The sequence below is a fragment of the Podarcis muralis genome, chromosome 1 (assembly GCF_964188315.1).
Source record: "Podarcis muralis chromosome 1, rPodMur119.hap1.1, whole genome shotgun sequence".
NCBI classification, from domain to species: domain Eukaryota; kingdom Metazoa; phylum Chordata; class Lepidosauria; order Squamata; family Lacertidae; genus Podarcis; species Podarcis muralis.
This window is the reverse complement of record NC_135655.1, coordinates 136,530,897-136,549,709: the sequence shown is the minus strand read 5'-3', so window position 1 is coordinate 136,549,709 and position 18,813 is coordinate 136,530,897. Positions and strand designations below refer to the sequence as shown.

The 18,813-nt window shown below is 43.3% G+C and overlaps 1 protein-coding gene across 1 annotated transcript in view; it reads left to right on the top strand.

Annotated features, from left to right (window-relative positions):
- UNC80 (unc-80 subunit of NALCN channel complex) overlaps nt 1-18,813 on the top strand; it is a 170,247-nt gene that overhangs the window by 88,535 nt on the left and 62,899 nt on the right. The window contains 10 exon segments of the mRNA XM_077919672.1: nt 21-121; nt 1,077-1,274; nt 1,661-1,768; nt 5,261-5,399; nt 6,391-6,572; nt 8,438-8,569; nt 10,677-10,863; nt 12,550-12,681; nt 13,951-14,094; nt 18,297-18,397. Coding sequence (XP_077775798.1) covers nt 21-121; nt 1,077-1,274; nt 1,661-1,768; nt 5,261-5,399; nt 6,391-6,572; nt 8,438-8,569; nt 10,677-10,863; nt 12,550-12,681; nt 13,951-14,094; nt 18,297-18,397 — 1,424 coding nt within the window.

Below are 18,813 nucleotides of genomic sequence, written 5' to 3'. Positions count from 1 at the left end.
GTATCTTTTTTCTTTTGAAGAAGGAAGCCCTTGGAGTGCAAGTGAACCCAGTATAGAACCTGAAGTATTAAGCAGCACAGGCACCGAAGAGAACTATCACCGGAATATGTCTTGGCTGCATGTAAGTAGAGATCACTGGCGAGGTCCTAGAATCTCAGCTTGTTGCACACAGAACTCACAGCTGATCAACAGGGTAGAGTTATATGTTTTTGGGCCGAATGGTGACCCCCCCCCCAGCTACTCCAGTGTTTGCTCTCCCCTTCACTGCCCAAAATTCCCATTGAGACAAGTTAAGGCATCACTTTTTTGGGACGCGGGTGGTGCTGTGGGTTAAACCACAGAGACTAGAAGGTCGGCAGTTCGAATCCCCGCGACGGGGTAAGCTCCTGTTGTTTGGTCCCAGCTCCTGCCAACCTAGCAGTTCGAAAGCACATCAAAGTGCAAATAGATAAATAGGTACCGCTCCGATGGGAAGGTAAACAGCGTTTCCGTGCACTGCTCTGGTTTGCCAGATGCGGCTTAGTCATGCTGGCCACATGACCCGGAAGCTGTACGCCGGCTCCCTCAGCCAATAAAACGAGATGAGCGCCGCAACCCCAGAGTCAGTCACGACTGGACCTAATGGTCAGGGATCCCTTTACCTTTAAGCCATCACTTTAAGAAAGTGTAAACCAGGCTTCCTCAACCTCGGCCCTCCAGATGTTTTGAGATTACAATTCCCAGTGTCCCTGACCACTGGTCCTGCTAGCTAGGGATCATGGGAGTTGTAGGCCAAAAACATATGGAGGGCCGAGTTTAAGGAAGCCTGGTGTAAACCCCCAAAGGAAAGAAAGGTAAAATTAAGTCGTTCCAGACCTCATGGCCAGATGTAAGTCAGCAACAAATCAAGTCTCATAAGTTTTTCATTCATTAAATATAGTATTTTTTCCGCACATTGAATGCTGAGCTGAGCTTATTTTGCTTTTCACTGATAAATTAATTTATAGCTATATTCAATATTTTCTTTGTGGTCTTTTCTTGGTACAAACATAGCCCTGTATCTCTACTGAAATATCTGGGCATACTTTTTGTTCCAGGTGATGATACTGCTATGCAACCAGCAGAGTTTCATTTGCACCCACATTGACTACTGCCACCCTCACTGTTACCTCCATCATAGTCGCTCTTGTGCACGCCTTGTCCGAGCCATCAAACTCCTGTATGGAGACACTGTGGATTCACTCAAAGAGAATAACTTGCTAAACAATGTGGCTAGGAGCAAAAAACAGAAAGAGGTAAGCAAGCTGACAAAATACTTCTTGGTTACAGAAGCATTTATTCCAGTTAACTCAGCTACCTAATGCATATTAAACTATTGCATGGGCATTTCTCAGCTTTCCATAGCATGCTGGCCAGGGAAACTTGTACTAGCATGATATTTGGATGTGAGATCAGGTTGCAGAAAAGGGAGGGTATTTCAGCTTATCTCATTCTCAGAAGTCATGTCACTCATGTCCTGAGAACCAAAGGGAAAGCTCCATAATTCATTTATTGTGTGTGTGTGTGTGTGTGTGTGTGTGTGTATTAGTAATAGGCACCTTGTGAGATCAGTTTCCCCCAACAAGTAAGGTGGCCTCTAAAAACATTTTTAGAGCATTTCCCCCATCCAATTCTCTTTCAGTGTTCAGACAAGTCATGCCTGAGAACACCCTCCTTGAAGAAGAGAGTGACAGATTCCAACCTTGAAGGAAAGAAGGATTCTGGAATGCTGAAATACATCAGGCATCAGGTAATGAGTGTGTCACCTACAGGACTGACAGACTAGCTAATGGAACATCATTTTTTTGTCTTTAATATATGTGTCCCCTTGAATTGGGTGGTCCATGGCATGTCTGTGAAGAACCCTTTAGAAATTAAATTTCATGGAATTAAATTTGTAATGCAGTGAAATACAATATAAGAAATAAAAGAAGCAATTAAAATATAATTAAAAACACACAGTGCATTATAATTGTTACAACAAACAGGCTGGGGGCAGAATCATTAAATGGTCCACCAAGGTCTTCAGCAGTTTTCAAGTGGTCCATGGTTGGTAAAGATTGGGAACTGCTAGATTAGGCCATTCTTGCAAGACTAAAAAATGCTAGCATTTTCTTCCTGTGCTGGTGTACTGGAACCAGGTAGGTTTAGCTTCTCTTAGTACTTGAAGGCAGGAGCTTTTAAGTTGCCTGATACGTTGCATGATTTGGCCCTGTGCTAGAGTCAGTCTTTTGGTCAGAGGTCATCAGCCATATAATTATGGTTTTGGATACCAACTTGAGATTTACAGGTGTTAATGTAATTTCTGTGGGGGGTTTTTCAGGCTTGTACTTCAGTGTCTGTTCATCTGTTTTTGCTATGTGTGCTCAGGACCCCTTTTTGTATTTTGGTTGACTTGCTGCTCTGGTTTGTCTGTATCTTGTGCTTAGGTTTGTGTGTTTTCCTCTAATTGGCCAGGAATTTTTCCTCATTCTTCTGGAGTCACCAATTTAATTAATTCTGTGGTTGTCTCCATTCTTCCTTCTGTTTCTGGTTGGCAGAATCATCTCCTTGGTGATTCCTTCTACAATTAATTCCCAGTGTCTAATTATTAATTAAAGTGATTTTCTTCAGTTAATTCCCTGAAGTAATGTTTGTCACTGAGTTGAAAGATATGAATTGTTTGGACTAAGTTGGTCAGCGCACAGCTGTAGGTGGCCATCCTTATACTCACTTTCACAGGTGCCATTAAAGTTCTATGAAGTTCTTTAGTCTCTATTTTGAATGCATCTTTTTTGGGTTCCACTGCTTCCACCCTTCATTGTTGTTCACTATTTGAACCACCCTCTGCCCAAACAGTACTCCCGGCTACCATCTCAATTCCCAGTTCCCATCTTTTTGATCCCAGCTGCCGTTTGAGTTCCTGCCTTTTTAATTTCATATACCATTATGCCATTGACTTCCACCCTCGTGTGTGCCCACGAATTGTCGTCCAGGTCCACTGCTGCAGCAGCAATGTGCAAAATTATTAAAGATAAGCCCACTGTGTCCAAATGTAAGCTGTCTTTGCTTCCTGGACCCCTGTAATAATCACAAGACTCTGTACCTGCAGAAATATTCTAAGTGACCCTGCCTGTCCCAGGGCACGGTTTTTTGCATGCATGCCCCTGGAAAGAATGTGTGTGATAGGTTGTATGATTTCACATCCACTTGTATGCATCACATAACATGGGAAAAGGTCTTTATAGTAGTAGGTACGTCAGTCTTAATTTCAGATTGTTGAGTTTGAGCCCCACATTGGGGGAAAGATTCTTGCACTGCAGGGGGTTGGATGAGATGACCCTCAGGATCCCTTCCAACTCTGATTCTATGAATCTCTTGATTCTATTAATACGTCCAGAATAGATTATAGTTTTTTCCAGACGAAGGACTGTGTTTTCCTTGTCAAACAGTTGTTGTTGTTGTTTAGTCGTTTAGTCGTGTCCGACTCTTCGTGACCCCATGGACCAGAGCACGCCAGGCACCTCTGTCCTCCACTACTTCCCGCAGTTTGGTCAGACTCATGCTGGTAACCTCGAAAACACTATCCAACCATCTCGTCCTCTGTCGCCCCCTTCTCCTTGTGCCCTCCATCTTTCCCAGCATCAGTGTCTTCTCCAGGGAGTCTTCTCTTCTCATGAGGTGGCCAAAGTACTGGAGCCTCAGCTTCACGATCTGTCCTTCCAGTGAGCTGTCAAACAGTTACTTGGTTTTAAAAATGCACTCATAATATGCTGTGTTGCCCTAGCACTGAACACAATATTTTTTAGCTCTGTATAAGAATACAAAATAGCCAGTGGCCTGGAAACAGATTCATTTGAGTTGATGTTTGATCATAGTAACATAATTAATATCGGGGTCAATAATAATAATAATAATTTATTATTTATACCCCGCCCATCTGGCTGGGCTTCCCCGCCACTCTGGGTGGCTTCCAAAAAAATATTAATGAAATATGTATTGGATTTAATGAAGGAGCTGCAAGTGAAATGTAATTTTCCTTTAAATTTTTTTTTAAATTAGTTAATATATAAAGAACAAAGAAGCATGTGCATACCTATATCCCTGGTCCTTCGGACAAGAAATACACTCAAAATTGTTAAATGTAATATTCTTGAATTAGGCAATGGATTTCATTCTTTCATTTGTTTGTTTGTTTGTTTAATACCCCCCATGAGGCCTCAGGGCAGCTTATAATGATAAAATGTTATTGGTATCCATCTCGCGAGAGACAATGGACGTGGGTCCGTGAGGTGCGTTAGGAGCACCGACGTGACCTCTACAAGGCTCAAGCCTCAAGTGTGTAATGAGATCCCGGGCTGGCCAGACAACAAGACCCTCCCTCTCGGGCTCCATAGGAAAGAAGAGCAAAATGTTTGGCATCAGCTTGGCTACAGGAGTTCCTGGAAGGAGGTGTACAAAGCGCCATCCAACTGGCTTAGGGACTCCACTCCAGATTTGTGTAGGCTTTGTTCCTTAGCCTTTTCTTCTCCAAAGATGCCCCGCAAGGTAGTGGAGGTTTAGGATCAGAGTTTCACTTTTTCTAGATGGACTAACTTCCCAGGTTGGCAAGCCCCATCTGCCCCTCACTTCCCTCTAGGATGTGCAGAAACCACCTTCTTGACCATTGGACCCACTCTTGGTCTCTTCCACTCAATCTGCCAGAGCTTGTCTTCACATGCAGCAGAAGTCCCTAACTTCTGCTTGAAACCCATCAGCTACCTTCACCTGGCTTAGCCAACCAGTTGAAGCCATTCCCAGGGTGTGGCCGCTATCACATGCTGACAGCTTCTAGGAGCTACAGGTGAGAGCTGACTGTAGGGTGGGACCCCAGGGGGACATGTTCTCCACTACAGCTACTACCCTAACATCCCATACCCTCAACAATAAAATTCAGCGTTATAGAACAGATAAAGCTGTCTACAACCACAGAGAAGGAAAATGTAAAACAATATGAAATGATTCCATGTATAAAAACAATTAAAAATAGTTCCAGTACAAATGCAGATGGGATAAAAATCTCCACTTATAAGTCTTGTTGAACAAGGTTGATGAGGTGCAAGCAGGGCTTTTGGAGAATGCTGCATACTTAAACACTAGTACATAGTCCACGCTGAACTCAGCAGAACGTTCTTCGGATCAAGCATGTTTTGGGGCTATAAATGTCCTCTTACTTTTAATTGCTATTTGGCTCTGCTGTACAGCATGATCTCCTTTTCTGCAGGTGATGAGTTTGTCTCCAGCACCTTTGTCATTGTTAATTAAGGCAGCGCCCATCCTCACAGAAGAGATGTATGGGGACATCCAGCCTGCAGCATGGGAACTGCTGCTCAGTATGGATGAGCACATGGCTGGGGCAGCAGGTAAGAATCTCCTCTTCCTCTGGCACTCAAGCCATTTTAAGTGGGCAAAACATAATTTTTGTAAAATTCTTCAGTGACAAGTCTTTAAAAATATGTTTTTGGGTGTGAGGCATTATAATGAGGCTATAATGTTTGTGATTGGACAACATTTAGCTTAGTAAGTCTACATTTGATGAAGAAGCAACAGAAACTGCTTTTGGAAAACCAAACCATTTTAATTTTCTGAAAATGTCAGGTAATGCTAAATAATAATTATATAGTATATCTCTTATCTGTTATATAACTGCAAGTACTTGCCAAACATTTTGAATGATTTCTTTGCAGTTTTACACACTTTATACTTGCCAAGCAAATTATATTCATTTATTCAAAATATCAAGTAATGTTACAACTTTTGAGCATCCCTCATTTTTGGAATTTGCAAGATGAAAAATTCAACTTTCTTTACCAAGTGTGCAATATTAGTGATCCGGGTTTGGCAGTGGTACAGAGTCCCATAGCAGTTCCCCCCGCTCCCCCAGCTTTGGATCCTGGGAATTTTCTGTCCCCTGGATCAGTCGTGTTATTCTGATATTATGTGAGCCCTTGCTTATGCTACTACATGTACTAAGACAGTACACATACACACACACACCCTTTCTCTTCTTGCTGCATGTAGTATTCATGCTTTCCACACAGGAAATTTATAATGAGTGGCCCACAGTAGCTCCCCATTTGCTGCCAGATCTGCTCATAAAACAGCAGTTTCCTAACCATTTACTCAAAGAACCAATCAAAGGCATAGTTCTGAACTACATCCTCCAGAACTGCTTTTTAAAATTAAGGTGTCTCCCAGGTTTTCTTGTTTCTTTGTGAGTATGTCATTAAAAAACAAAGAATTTTACAGCAACACACACACACACACAAACAAACAAACAAACAAACAAACAAAAACAAACATAAGAGGTTAAAAACAGATACGCACCATTCATGAAATATTTGCTTCCTGCAGCTGCCATGTTCCTTCTATGTGCTGTGAAAGTGCCAGAGGCAGTGTCGGATATGCTGATGTCTGAATTTCATCACCCTGAGGCAGTGCAAAGGTTGAATGCCATTCTTAAATTCCACACCCTCTGGAGATTTAGGTATCAGGTGTGGCCTCGGATGGAGGAAGGAGCTCAGCAAATCTTTAAGGTAAATTGTGACACTGTCTGGTACAATTAAGTGTTCGAGTTGTGGCACCAGAATACACCTTCAAAATCCTGTTTTGTTTTGTTTTCCTTTTTTAACTTTCCATACAACACATTTTTTAGACTTTGAATTTAGACAACCACTTACAGTAAAATAAAATAGAAATTAAAACTTACCAAGATGCAATGGGGAGAATATGAGACTCCCTTTATAATATGACTATAATTAACACTGTTGACGTCTTTAAGGAGTCTGAAACATTCTGTGGCAATAAATTGAACACGGGTTAAGGTCATGTGACAGCTCAGATTATCCCATTCATTATACCACATCTGATTTATTGGGAGTAGCAGACAAATGTAAGAAGATATGATACATACTCATATCCAGCTTTCTGGGAGCTAAGAGGTTATTAAGCTGCGTTAACTTCTGTGAAAACAGAATGACCGCTCCCCGCTTAAAACCGGGGGGCGCCCTTTGCGTGGACGCGTGCAGCCCCTAGATCTGGAGCGGCTCCAACAGCATAGGCTTGGCTTTGCCTTCCCTCAGGTGGGATACCTGGAGGTCTCCGCCTACCTCAGTCAGTTGTCCAATCCCACCTGCGGGAAGCGTTGCCAAGGAGACCAGGTCAGGTAGGGGAGGGATTACCTGCCCACACAATAGAGGGAGGATCTTACCTGGGAATCCTCACTTGGCTCCAGAGCTTCTCCCACCCTACCCACCCTCAGTTAATGTCTTATTTTGCAGGTTAACTTTTCTTCACAGGTTTTGCAGGTTAACTTTTCTTCACAGGTATGCGGGCGCTGCTACGTTAAGGTCGCTGTTAAAGGGCCGGAAAGGAATTTCCCTGCATTGGCAGGTTTCGCCTTTCCCGTAGCAAAACGTCACAACTTTGGTGGTATCAGGCCTTGGGCGGAATCCTTTTGTCCATCTTCCTCTTTGCGGCGGTGATATCAGGGTTCCCCGTTAAAGGGGTTTTCTGAAGGGAGGCTTTGGCCGTACACCGAAAGGTCGTCATTGCTCTCCCCTGCGGCGGCGGCGTTACGGGGACGGCTATCTCTGCTTGAACATATGTTCTCCAGAGCCGGCCCATCCCCCACACACACACTGGATAACCCTGATGCTCCCTAGGTCCCCGGCTGGGGACCAGGGAGGGAGAACGCCCAATGCCTGAGCCAAGGTCTACCCACATTTGAAATTTAATAAAGTTGTGGCCAATTTAATCCCATAGCACGTTGTCTTGAGTCGCTATTCCACATGACGGGGGGACCGTGCAGGATCTGGGGACTCCGCCTGTCCACGCAATGCTAGACTAGATAGGCCTTTGGTCTGAAACTAGAGTGGATCCTCCTGGATCAAAGCTTTCTCCCCTATTGTTGTAGGTATAGGTGGCTGTGACACTGCGTTAGCCACACAGAGTGACAGAATATGCTTTGTAACCCTTCCTCCCAAGCTGAGGGAGTGTGACCTAGCTAAAACTGGCCGGACGGCTTGCTCTATGCTCTTAATCCCTTCATGCATTAATTAGAGTTAAACATGTTGCTTATGTGAGGCTGACATCCCACACAGGGAAAAATATGAGGTTATTTTCTTCTAAAAATAAATAAATAAAATGTCTTTCATAACAATAGGTTACTTAGTTTAAAGAATCATTAGCCTTCACTTCTTGTTTCATAATGAAGCTTGTAATTCCATCTTTATCCCATGGATGAAATTAAATGGCCTTTCATATTTGGACTCTGGAACATTTCCTCATTCTTGAAACAGGAAATATTTAGTATAGATAGAAGGGATTTGTTTCTACAGAAGCTTTTGATTATGTGAGTCTCTTTCTCCCCCATTTTGATGTCTTGATCTTTTTCCCCTAGATTCCTCCACCTAGCATTAACTTCACACTCCCATCCCCAGTTCTGGGAATGCCATCGGTCCCCATGTTCGACCCTCCATGGGTTCCACAGTGTAGTGGGAGTGTCCAGGACCCAATTAATGAAGATCAATCCGTAAGTAAAAAATCTTCTTGAAGTAGGCCTTATTTTTTGAATGATACGCTGCTTGTGGGAAGAGTGAGACAGTTGCAAAACAAGACATGCAGGTAAAAGGCACCCAAATAACTCCTTAAGTGTCTTTGAAATACATTTTTAGTACATTTCATAGCACATGAAAAATAATGTGGGATGTGGGTTTTTAAAATCATTTTAATGATTCTCTCAATACATGAATTACTATTCATAAGAATATTATATCAACAATATTAATAGTGTTGGAGAAAAGCAAACAAATAGCTCTAGGGATCTTAGATTAGTAACACAGCCATAAAAACACAGCCATTAAAGCAGCTTTTTTATCCTGAATAAGAAGACCAAGTCCAGGGACAAAATATAAATACATTGAATTCAAGAAATGCTTTTACTAAAAAGGGATGGAGCTCATCAATAAAAATTGGTCTAAATAAAAATATTTTACTTTTACAGCAGTCCTCCAGATGTCCAATTCCATACAATTCCCTCTCCATGAGAAAGTTCCACTCCATGGGGAGTGTCTATATATGTAAAGTATTGCACAAGCAGCATTGAAAAAGCAGAGGCCAAATCTGCATCAGTACGTACATCTTTGTGGGTGTCTGTTAACCCAGAACCAATATACCCATGCAGATGGTAAACCACTTGAGGTAGCCTGCTGCTATAATGTGCATTAGTTTGCAAAAATACTTTTTCATGAGGATAAACACCCAAAATCTTCTGAAGTTGTTCAGAAAAGCAAGGGTATTTGAGAAAATCTGTGGTCTTCCCATGAATATCCAAGAATGAGGGGAGACAAAGCAATTACCGTATTTTTCCGTGTATAAGATGCCCCCATGTATAAGACAACCCCTACTTTTTGAGCCCGAAATAAATAATTGCAACATTCCATGTATAAGATGACCCTCAATTTTAAACAAAAAAATTGGGAAAAGATATACTGTATTTTTCGCTCTATAAGACGCACCTGACCATATGACACACCTAGTTTTTAGTGGAGGAAAACAAGAAAGCAATGCAAAACCTCTTGAGCGAAGAGGCAGGAGTGCTCCAGCTGCACTCAAGAGGCTTTGCATGGCTATCCCTGAAGCCAGGAGAGCAAGAGGGATCAGTGCGCACCAATCCCTCTCACTCTCTTGGCTTCAGCGAAAGCAACGCAAAGCCTCTTGAACGAAGAGGGAGTGTTCCTGCCTGAAGCACCACTTTAGCTAATGGGGCCTCCCGCTGCTGCCGCGCCGCCAGAGCACGATTTCTGTTCTCTCTGTTCTCATCCTGAAGCAAAGTTCTTAACCTGAGGTACTATTTCTGGGTTAACGGAGTCTGTAACCTGAAGCGTCTGTAACCTGAAGCGTCTGTAACCCAAGGTACCACTGTACTCAGTGAGGGAAAGTGGACAGGTTTGACACATTCTCATTTATTTGGTTTTAAACATATTTTAGGGTTAGTCGGTATCAAACCTCACTTGGAACTGAATTCCAAGGGACTAGAACCTTCCTCTGTTTCGACAACCAGTTCTTCCCATTTTGGGTGCATTCCTTAGTGATTTCAGTCAGTGTGATAAAATGCTCTAGAGGGCTTTATAGGAGGAGATAAAATGGTCTAGAGGGCTTTATAGAAGGAATAACCTTCACCTTGAATTGAGCCTGGAACCTCTCTTTGACAGCAAGCACCATTCACAAGTACTAGTTGAACCACCCCATAACAAACAATCATGGGAGACAATACAATACAGCATCTCTGCATGCAATGCAGGCAGCAGTGCTGTGATTTATAAACCAATATCATGGCGCCTACTTCCATGTAAAGTTGCATTAGATTGTTGTAATATACCACATGTAGTAGACATAGTGTGAACTGGCTACATTTCTGATGTACGTAGTCTCTATTAACAAATTGCTTCGAATGTTTCCATAGTTTATTAAGGTTGTTAGTAAATTATGTCCATGTTAAAAACTTAATCAGAATGCTCATAAACTGCAAAATGTGGATGGATGGATGGATGGATGGATGATAAATAGAAAATGTGCTGTATAAAACCCAAGCAAACTCATTCACATAGCCTGCCTCCTGTCCAATGGTTTGCTTACAGAAGTCATTTTCAGCCCGGGCAGTGTCACGTTCTCATCAGCGAGCAGAACATATTCTCAAGAATCTGCAGCAGGAAGAAGAGAAAAAACGTCTGGGCCGAGAAGCTAGTCTGATCACTGCTATCCCCATCACCCAGGAAGCTTGCTATGAGCCCAGCTGTTCCCCAAGCGTGGAGCAGGAAGAGGAAGGTGTGATTACTAGAGTCTGATAAGGCAAATGTACTGGGGATGTAATATAATCTTCATAAATTGCTCATGATTTTATTGCAGTAGAGATAATTCAAGGTTACAAGGGAGCGAGTGTTGATTCAGTTGATGATTAGAAGTAGGAGCAGCACTTTGTTGCTTTGAGCACAATTTATTAGCATTGTCACCTGTTGAAAAAGACTGAGAGCTTTTTCAAGGTTTGTTGTGAAATGAGCACAAGAAGACTAGAACAGTCCTCATTTCCTTATATTACTTTAAACAGGATTGATGTAGCTATTTTTTTCTTAAAGTAATTGCCCTTGCTGATTAAAAATGGAGTGGGGAAAGTGTTTGTCAGTAAGTAGCATATGACAATAGTCTTTAAATATTCAGGGTTGGCAGCAAGGTTCTCTGGCAGCCTTGACAGGATTGACACTCCAGGAAACTGCATAACCCCAAAAGAAGACAGGAGAAGCTCAGATTCAGTTGTTTGAGGACTGAGGGGGGTGTTATATGGAAGATGGTGACAATGGGAGTTTCCTCCTGAAGCAAATAGAAGCCGTGCCCAATCCCAATAGAAGCCATGGATTAGAACTGTCCTCAGTGCGATCTTGATCTGGATTGGGAACCACCTGGCTGTTGTTGCCAGCTGGCATCCATTTATCTCCAGGGTTGAAGTCAGACCTTCGGAGAGTTACAGTGCCTGCTTTGGAGAGCGAGGCTTGTCTTGTTGCAGCTGGGGCAGATGAAGGCATCTGGTTTTGCTGCTATAGGTGCACCATGGTGTTTCTTCTCTCTGTGCAGTCTGGCTGTTTAAAAAGCATTCAGTTCACTAACAATTGTTAACAACTTGGAATAAAAGTCTGACTTGAGTTTTTCACTGTTGTGATAGGTCATTACAGTAGTAATAATAATAATAATAATTTTTATTTATACCCTTCCCTCCCCAGCCAAGGCCAGGCTCAGGGCAGCTAACAAGCAATAAGAAAAACAAGTTGAATGAATACAACTTAAAAACAAAATTAAAATACAACATTAAAATATTGAAATATTAAAATATTAAAATGTAGCCTCATCACAGGAGGAGAAAGGAAAAGAAAAAAAGAAAGAGGGGGAGGGAATCAAATTGGCTCCAAGCCAAAGGCCAAGCAGAACAACTCTGTTTTACAGGCCCTGCGGAAAGAAATCAGATCCTGCAGGGCCCTGGTCTCATGAGACAGAGCGTTCCACCAGGCCAGAGCCAGTGTTGAAAAGGCCCTGGCTCTGGCTGAAGCTAATCTAACTTCCTTAGGGCCCAGGACCACTAGGGTGTTGCTATTTATGGACCTTGAGGCTCTCCGTGGGGCATACCAGGAGAGGCGGTCCCGTAGGTACGAGGGTCCTAGGCCGTGAAGGGCTTTAAAAGTCAAAAGCAGCACCTTAAATCTGACCCTGTACTCCACCGGGAGCCAGTGCAGCTGGAAAAGCACTGGGTGAATATGCTCCCATGGCAGAGACCCCGTGAGGAGCCTCGCTGCAGCATTCTGCACCCACTGGAGTTTCTGGGACAGCTTCAAGGGCAGCCCCACGTAGAGCAAATTACAGTAGTCAAGCCTGGAGGTGACCATCGCATGGATCACTGTGGCCAGTAGACCAGCATAGAACTAGGATTTAGAAACCAAAATTTACATCTACTATTTGTTCCGTCAGTAGAAGAAGTTGCCAACCTGGCGTCCCGCCGTCTCTCTGTAAGCCCATCCTGCACCTCCAGCACATCTCACAGGAACTACTCCTTCCGCCGTGGCTCAGTTTGGTCAGTGCGTTCAGCAGTCAGTGCTGAAGGTAATGCAGTTTAAGACTGGATATTGATCGTCTTGTTAAATGCCATAGATTCTTTCTTGCATTGATTATGTATTTATTCAAAGCATTTATACCTTCTTCCTCCCAGAGGAAATGCAAACCATCTCAGGGACCAGTCGTTAAAGTTACCGTACATGACTGGTTCCGGCAGAGAGGGAGCCCAATGGAGCTGGTTTCTCAGCAGAGCCAAAGGAATGACTCTGCTTCCCATCAATCCCTCCCCTCAATCACTGCAGCCTGATGGAATGGGTGCTGTCAGGTGACAGGTGATGGGAGGGAAGAGCCTGGTGGAGCTGCTTTGTCTGTTACATACATTTGGCTTTGCTTATAGCTTGAATCAGGGATTTCATTTATTTTTATTTTATTTAAAACCCATTGTGTATTGTGATAGCAGTCCCAGAGTGGCTTATATAAAATGTAGTATGTAGTAAGACAGGAGGAATCAATATATTACATTACTCTCAACAGTCAGAAAAAAACTAAAATAATAAGAATAAACAGGCCCAAATATCCTGCAAATGCCAAAGCAAAAGTGTGATTCTTTAGCTGGTTCCTAAGCCTCACAGGAGTCAGAAACAGCTGGATTTCCCTTCAGGGAAGGGAATTTCATAATTGATGCACCGTCACCAAGAAGGCATCCCTCAGTTTACTATGTAGTAGGGTAACTTACCATGAGGGCTTCTCTCATAGATCTTAACACACTGGCAGGTCTGTATAGCAGATCATGCTCCTTCAGGTATCTAAGGTACAGTGGTACCTCGGTTTACGAACTTAATCTGTTCCGGAAGTCCGTTCTTAAACCGAAACCATTCTTAAACCCAGGCGCGCTTTCCCTAAGGATGCCTCCAGCCGCCGGTGCCCTTCCACCGTTCGGATTCCGTTCTTAGACCAAGGTAAAGTTTGCAAACTGGGACACTACTTCCAGTTTTGCGGAGTTCGTAAACCAAATAGTTCGTAAACAGGGCTGTTCTTAAACCAAGCTACCACTGTTTATGGTTTCAGTCGAAGGAGTGACAAGCTTCAATTATATTTATGTATAATTTATGTATGTGGGGGCTCTTAAGATCTCGCCATGCTTTCAAACTCCCTTCTCCTTTTTGAATGCTTGAATTAACTTGCAGTCAGTGCTGGATTAGATTGCAGTTTAGGAATGTGTTTCTGTTTCCATATTTGCAATGTTTTCTTATGGGAAACAGACTCATTATTAAGTGGGACTCCATTTACACTATATCTGTTTGTTTTTCCCCCTAGATGAGGAACACACGACAGAGCACACACCAAATCATCATGTGCCCCAACCCCCACAGGCAGTCTTCCCAGCATGTATTTGTGCAGCTGTGCTCCCTATTGTCCACTTAATGGAAGACGGAGAAGTCCGGGAGGATGGAGTAGCAGGTGTTTTTAGTTTTAAGGGTTTTTAGAATAATTAAAATGAATGTGACAGTGCAGTAATTTGGGCTGTGCGATAAATTGCCATATCGTTGAATACCGGTATTGAAATAACATCGTGATAAGTGTTTCAACAAGACAACATACTGGTGAACAAAAGGGGGAGACTTAACAGCTTCCCAGGGGGCACCTTACAGATAATTTGCAGGCACCTTATCTCCTGCTTTGTTTGCTCTCTCCCTCCTAACCAATAAGAAATGAGGACAAGCCCTCACACAAACCAGCAAACTCTTTTCAGCTTCACTGGTATCTTTACACTTTGTTGTTGTTGTTGTTTAGTCGTTTAGTCGTGTCCGACTCTTCGTGACCCCATGGACCAGAGCACGCCAGGCACCTCTGTCCTCCACTACTTCCCGCAGTTTACACTTAGAGCTCAGCTATTGATTCAGAGCCTGCTAACAATCCAAGGGGGGACGCGGGTGGCGCTGTGGGTAAAACCTCAGTGCCTAGGACTTGCCGATCGTATGGTCGGCGGTTCGAATCCCCGCGGCGGGGTGAGTTCCCGTCGTTCGGTCCCAGCTCCTGCCCACCTAGCAGTTCGAAAGCACCCCTAAGTGCAAGTAGATAAATAGGTACCGCTTTATAGCGGGAAGGTAACGGCGTTTCCGTGCGCTGCACTGGTGCTGGATCGCCAGAGCAGCTTCGTCACGCTGGCCACGTGACCCGGAAGTGTCTGCGGACAGCGCTGGCTCCCGGCCTCTTAAGCGAGATGAGCACGCAACCCCAGAGTCGGTCATGACTGGCCCGTACGGGCAGGGGTACCTTTACCTTTAACAATCCATGAGGGGAAACCCCCCCCCCCCCACAAAAACAAAGAATTGAAAAGCTCTTCTTTCTCCCCTCACACTCACCCCCACCAGTGGAAAAAAGAGGGGGGAGTTTTTTATTTTCTGGTGGTGTTTATGTTGTTAGCTTTCCTCCATATCAAAAAGGAAGGGGTTTTTTTTGTTTGTTTTTTTAAAGGAGACTATCTGTAAAGTAGGATTGCAGCCTAAAACTCTTAAAGCATTCACCCTCCTTTTAGCACTTAAAATCAGTATCTAGCTGGTAGAGAAATCCTTATCTTTCTGTTATAGGCAGAGGGGTTTGTTTTATTGCCTGAATTAGGTCAATTGATTTGTTGCATTCTACAAAATAATTGAAGCAATTTACAGGAATAAATTTTATATAATCCCATGGTTGGTTCCATAAATGGTTTGTTAGGGCATAACAGCCATTTAAAGTATCATTTTCTCATGTTGTAACTGGAGCATGCATTTGCCTCCTTGATTCCTGTAACTGGAGCATGCATTTGCCTCCTTGAAGTTTTTAGGACTACTGTTACTGTATTCAAAAGTTTCCTATTTCCAGGTTCCATATTTCACTAAATAAGCAGTAATTAAGTAAAAGTAAAATATTGTAGAAGGATCATTGCCATAGCAAATATATTACTATATAATGTAGTACTATAAGGCTGCAGTCCTAATATAGCATAACAGTCCTGTATTATATAACAGAAGTAAATTCTGTTATATTTAGTGGGACATATTTCCAAGTAGACCTGTATAGAATTGCACTGCAAATGTGGAACTTCCACTTCAAGCAGTTGTAGAATAGCAATGCCTCAGCTGTTCTAAAGAGCTTTATTGGGAAGCAACTTAAGTTTTGCATGGAAAGGTAAAAACACAGTTGCCATCAGATGGCTCATAATTTAAAATAAATACAAAGAATTGGTTATGTGCGGGGGGCCACTAGGTGGCGCATCGGAAGATGGCTGACAATAACATCTCTCCGACCCACACGAGGTAATTTGGAAGCTATGATGGGGGTAATTAGCCTCCTTAACCCCACCAGGATTGTGGTGGGGATGGCCCTTGCCTGCTGTGCCCTATACTACCCCCAAATTTGTGGGGGTGGGGGCACTAGGCACAAAGCCCTCCTGTGGGATTTTCGGCACTCCTTGACGCCGTCCCTGATTCGCGCCGCTGGTTGCAATGATCTTTAAAAGAAACAATTTGGACGAGATTAATTGCACATACATCAAGGAAAAAGGGGAGTAAAGACTGCTGACAGAAGAGATCTCTGATAACAAGACAAGAATAAAATATGAGAAGATACGTCAAGATACGGTATGACAAATGACTGAGGGGGGAGGGGGGGGAAAACCTGCCTTTCCTTTTTCTATGTGATTTAACAAGAATCCCCTCCCCTAATGAGTCAGAAATTAAGGACTTAAGCTGTGGATTTAAGGCTGTGTGGAGATAAACTTTCGATCCAAAGCAATGTTTCAAGATGAAGCTGGAAAGCTAAGAGTTTTGGAGTGACGCAGTCAAAAAAAAAAATGCCGTCGCCATTTTGGGAGGCATTGTTGGAGCTCTTGGGTCTGGGAGGAGAAAGAGAGAAATAGAGTTGTTTACATATCGTGAATCAACTTCTCGGTGGGACTTAAGAGCGACAAATGCCAAAATTTACGATGGAAAGAGTGATGTTATCTACAAAGGAGATATATGGAAACCATCTGGACTTAGTGGAGGAACGGGAAATCCACACAGGAATATTATACTTGTTATCGGCTTAAGGAGACTAACAGAAGAGATCGTAAAGGAAAAAGAGAAATTATATGAACAAGATATGATGTGGCAACACCAAGATAAGACTGGATAGAATTATGAACTTTGTTTGGACTGATTGGGACTGATTTGGACATTAACGCAGTAATAAGAAGATGATCTGAATCCCCCTTTGGATCTTGAAGTATGGGTTCCCCCAACAAAATTTAAAAATTTGGCTTTGTAATTTGGAATTTATATGATGTGATTTAATTTGATGTGATTGGCCAGTTAATAAAAAATTATTTTTTTAAAAAAAGAATTGGTTATGTGCAGAAGAGAGAAGTAAACTAAAAAATCAAGTTGATTTTTGTTACGGTAAAAATCTGGGTGCGGGGCTACTCCGCCACACAGCTTGTCGGACTAAATCCGCGGGTCCCTGCGGAAGAAAATGAGCTCAGCCGGAGACAGGAGCAAGCTGCAGAAGATCCGAGTTTATTGCGCAACAGGTTCAAGGCAAGATTGAACCCCGGGCAAGGGGTGACATGAACTTTTAAAACTTCCCTCCATGTCCCAGAATACAGTGCAAAATACATCATAGTTACATCATGAATACATTAAAGAGAGGTTGGGTTACACGGATTACATCATGAATACATTAAAGAGAGGTTGGGTTACACCAGATTAACATATAGAGGAGGGAGGGGGGATATGCAGAGCTGGAGATATGTGCAGATAAGCACTTCCTGAGTGCCGGTGATGAGAAGACAATGGTCCATGTATGCATGGTCTGTCACCTGGCATTGCCCGGAGGAAAGGCTTGGCAGAGCGATTTGACCGGATTAGGGTCTTCCTGAGTACGTGACACCTCGCTCGAGGGATCATGGAGGCAGGGGAGGTGTCATGGAGTCCTGAAGAGACTGAGCCGATCGGCACCAAGAGCAAGGAAATCAGAGTTGTGGTTGATTTTATACGAATTTCTAAAGATTTTAGCCCCTTTTAGTCCATTTTATATTGGTAATTGAAATCGGAAACAGAATAGATACATTGTAGCAAGATTTGACACTTTTATGAGTTCAAAAGTTTCGGTTCCATTGTTCTCCCAGCGGGGAGCCGTCAGTAGCTTGTCGAGAGGTTAAGTGAGGCGTGCAGGAGCTCGCTGAGCTAGCTCTGCAAAGCGAATGCATGGTGCTGATTGGATGGAACGCAGCCATTGAAACGAATAGGGAATACAGCTTCGTACGGTCAACCCACAGTAAAGATAGAGCGGGAAAGAGGCATAAGAATTTGGGCTTATTTCGCCCGTAATAGCGGTTCGGTGTAGGAGAGGCACTTTATTTATGGGACTTGGGGTAGAGTGTGGTGCTTGTGTAACGGTGTGGGGGCTGAGGGGTCCACGTGGGGTTGGGAGCCCTTGAGGTCATCGCCTCGGACCCTCTGGTGGCCGGTAGAAGGGTGAAGGAAGGCATGCCCCCCCTTCCGTATCAATTTTAGACTCACAAGGCTAGGTGGGACCTGGCCTAGCTAAAAAAAAAATGTGAACCATTAGTTATTGCCATGTGACATTTACTTTTTCCTGAAATGGGGCCCAGACTAGCCCTCTCCTTTTGTCTTGTGCAGTGAGTGCTGTGGCTCAGCAAGTCCTGTGGAACTGTCTCATTGAAGATCCTTCTACAGTTCTTCGACACTTTCTGGAGAAACTTACGATCAGCAATCGACAGGTAGAGACTCTGTTTTCTAGTATACAATTAAAATTAATGTACCTGTGGAACTTCTTGTATGTGTTTGTGTTAACGGAAAAATCTGAGGGCTCCCTTGGACAAAAAAACAAAGACACCAACCAGGATAACTTGGAGCAAAACAGCAGCCTGTAGGCTTTGTTTGAACTGTTATTTATTGAACTGTTGCAACAGGGTGCTCCCCTCACTTGCAGGAGAGAGGAAAGACACAGAAAAATGGTGTGCAAGGCCTTATAAAAACTTTTGAAATTCCCATCCTGTAGGTCAAGCCCACCCCCAGAAACATCATGCATACATCACAGAAAGGAGGGGTTGAGGGAGGGGTGGTGGTGGTAACCTGAGTGTCCTGTCACCTGGCTGGTTCCCTTCTCCCCCTCACCATGAGTCATTTTCCAGGT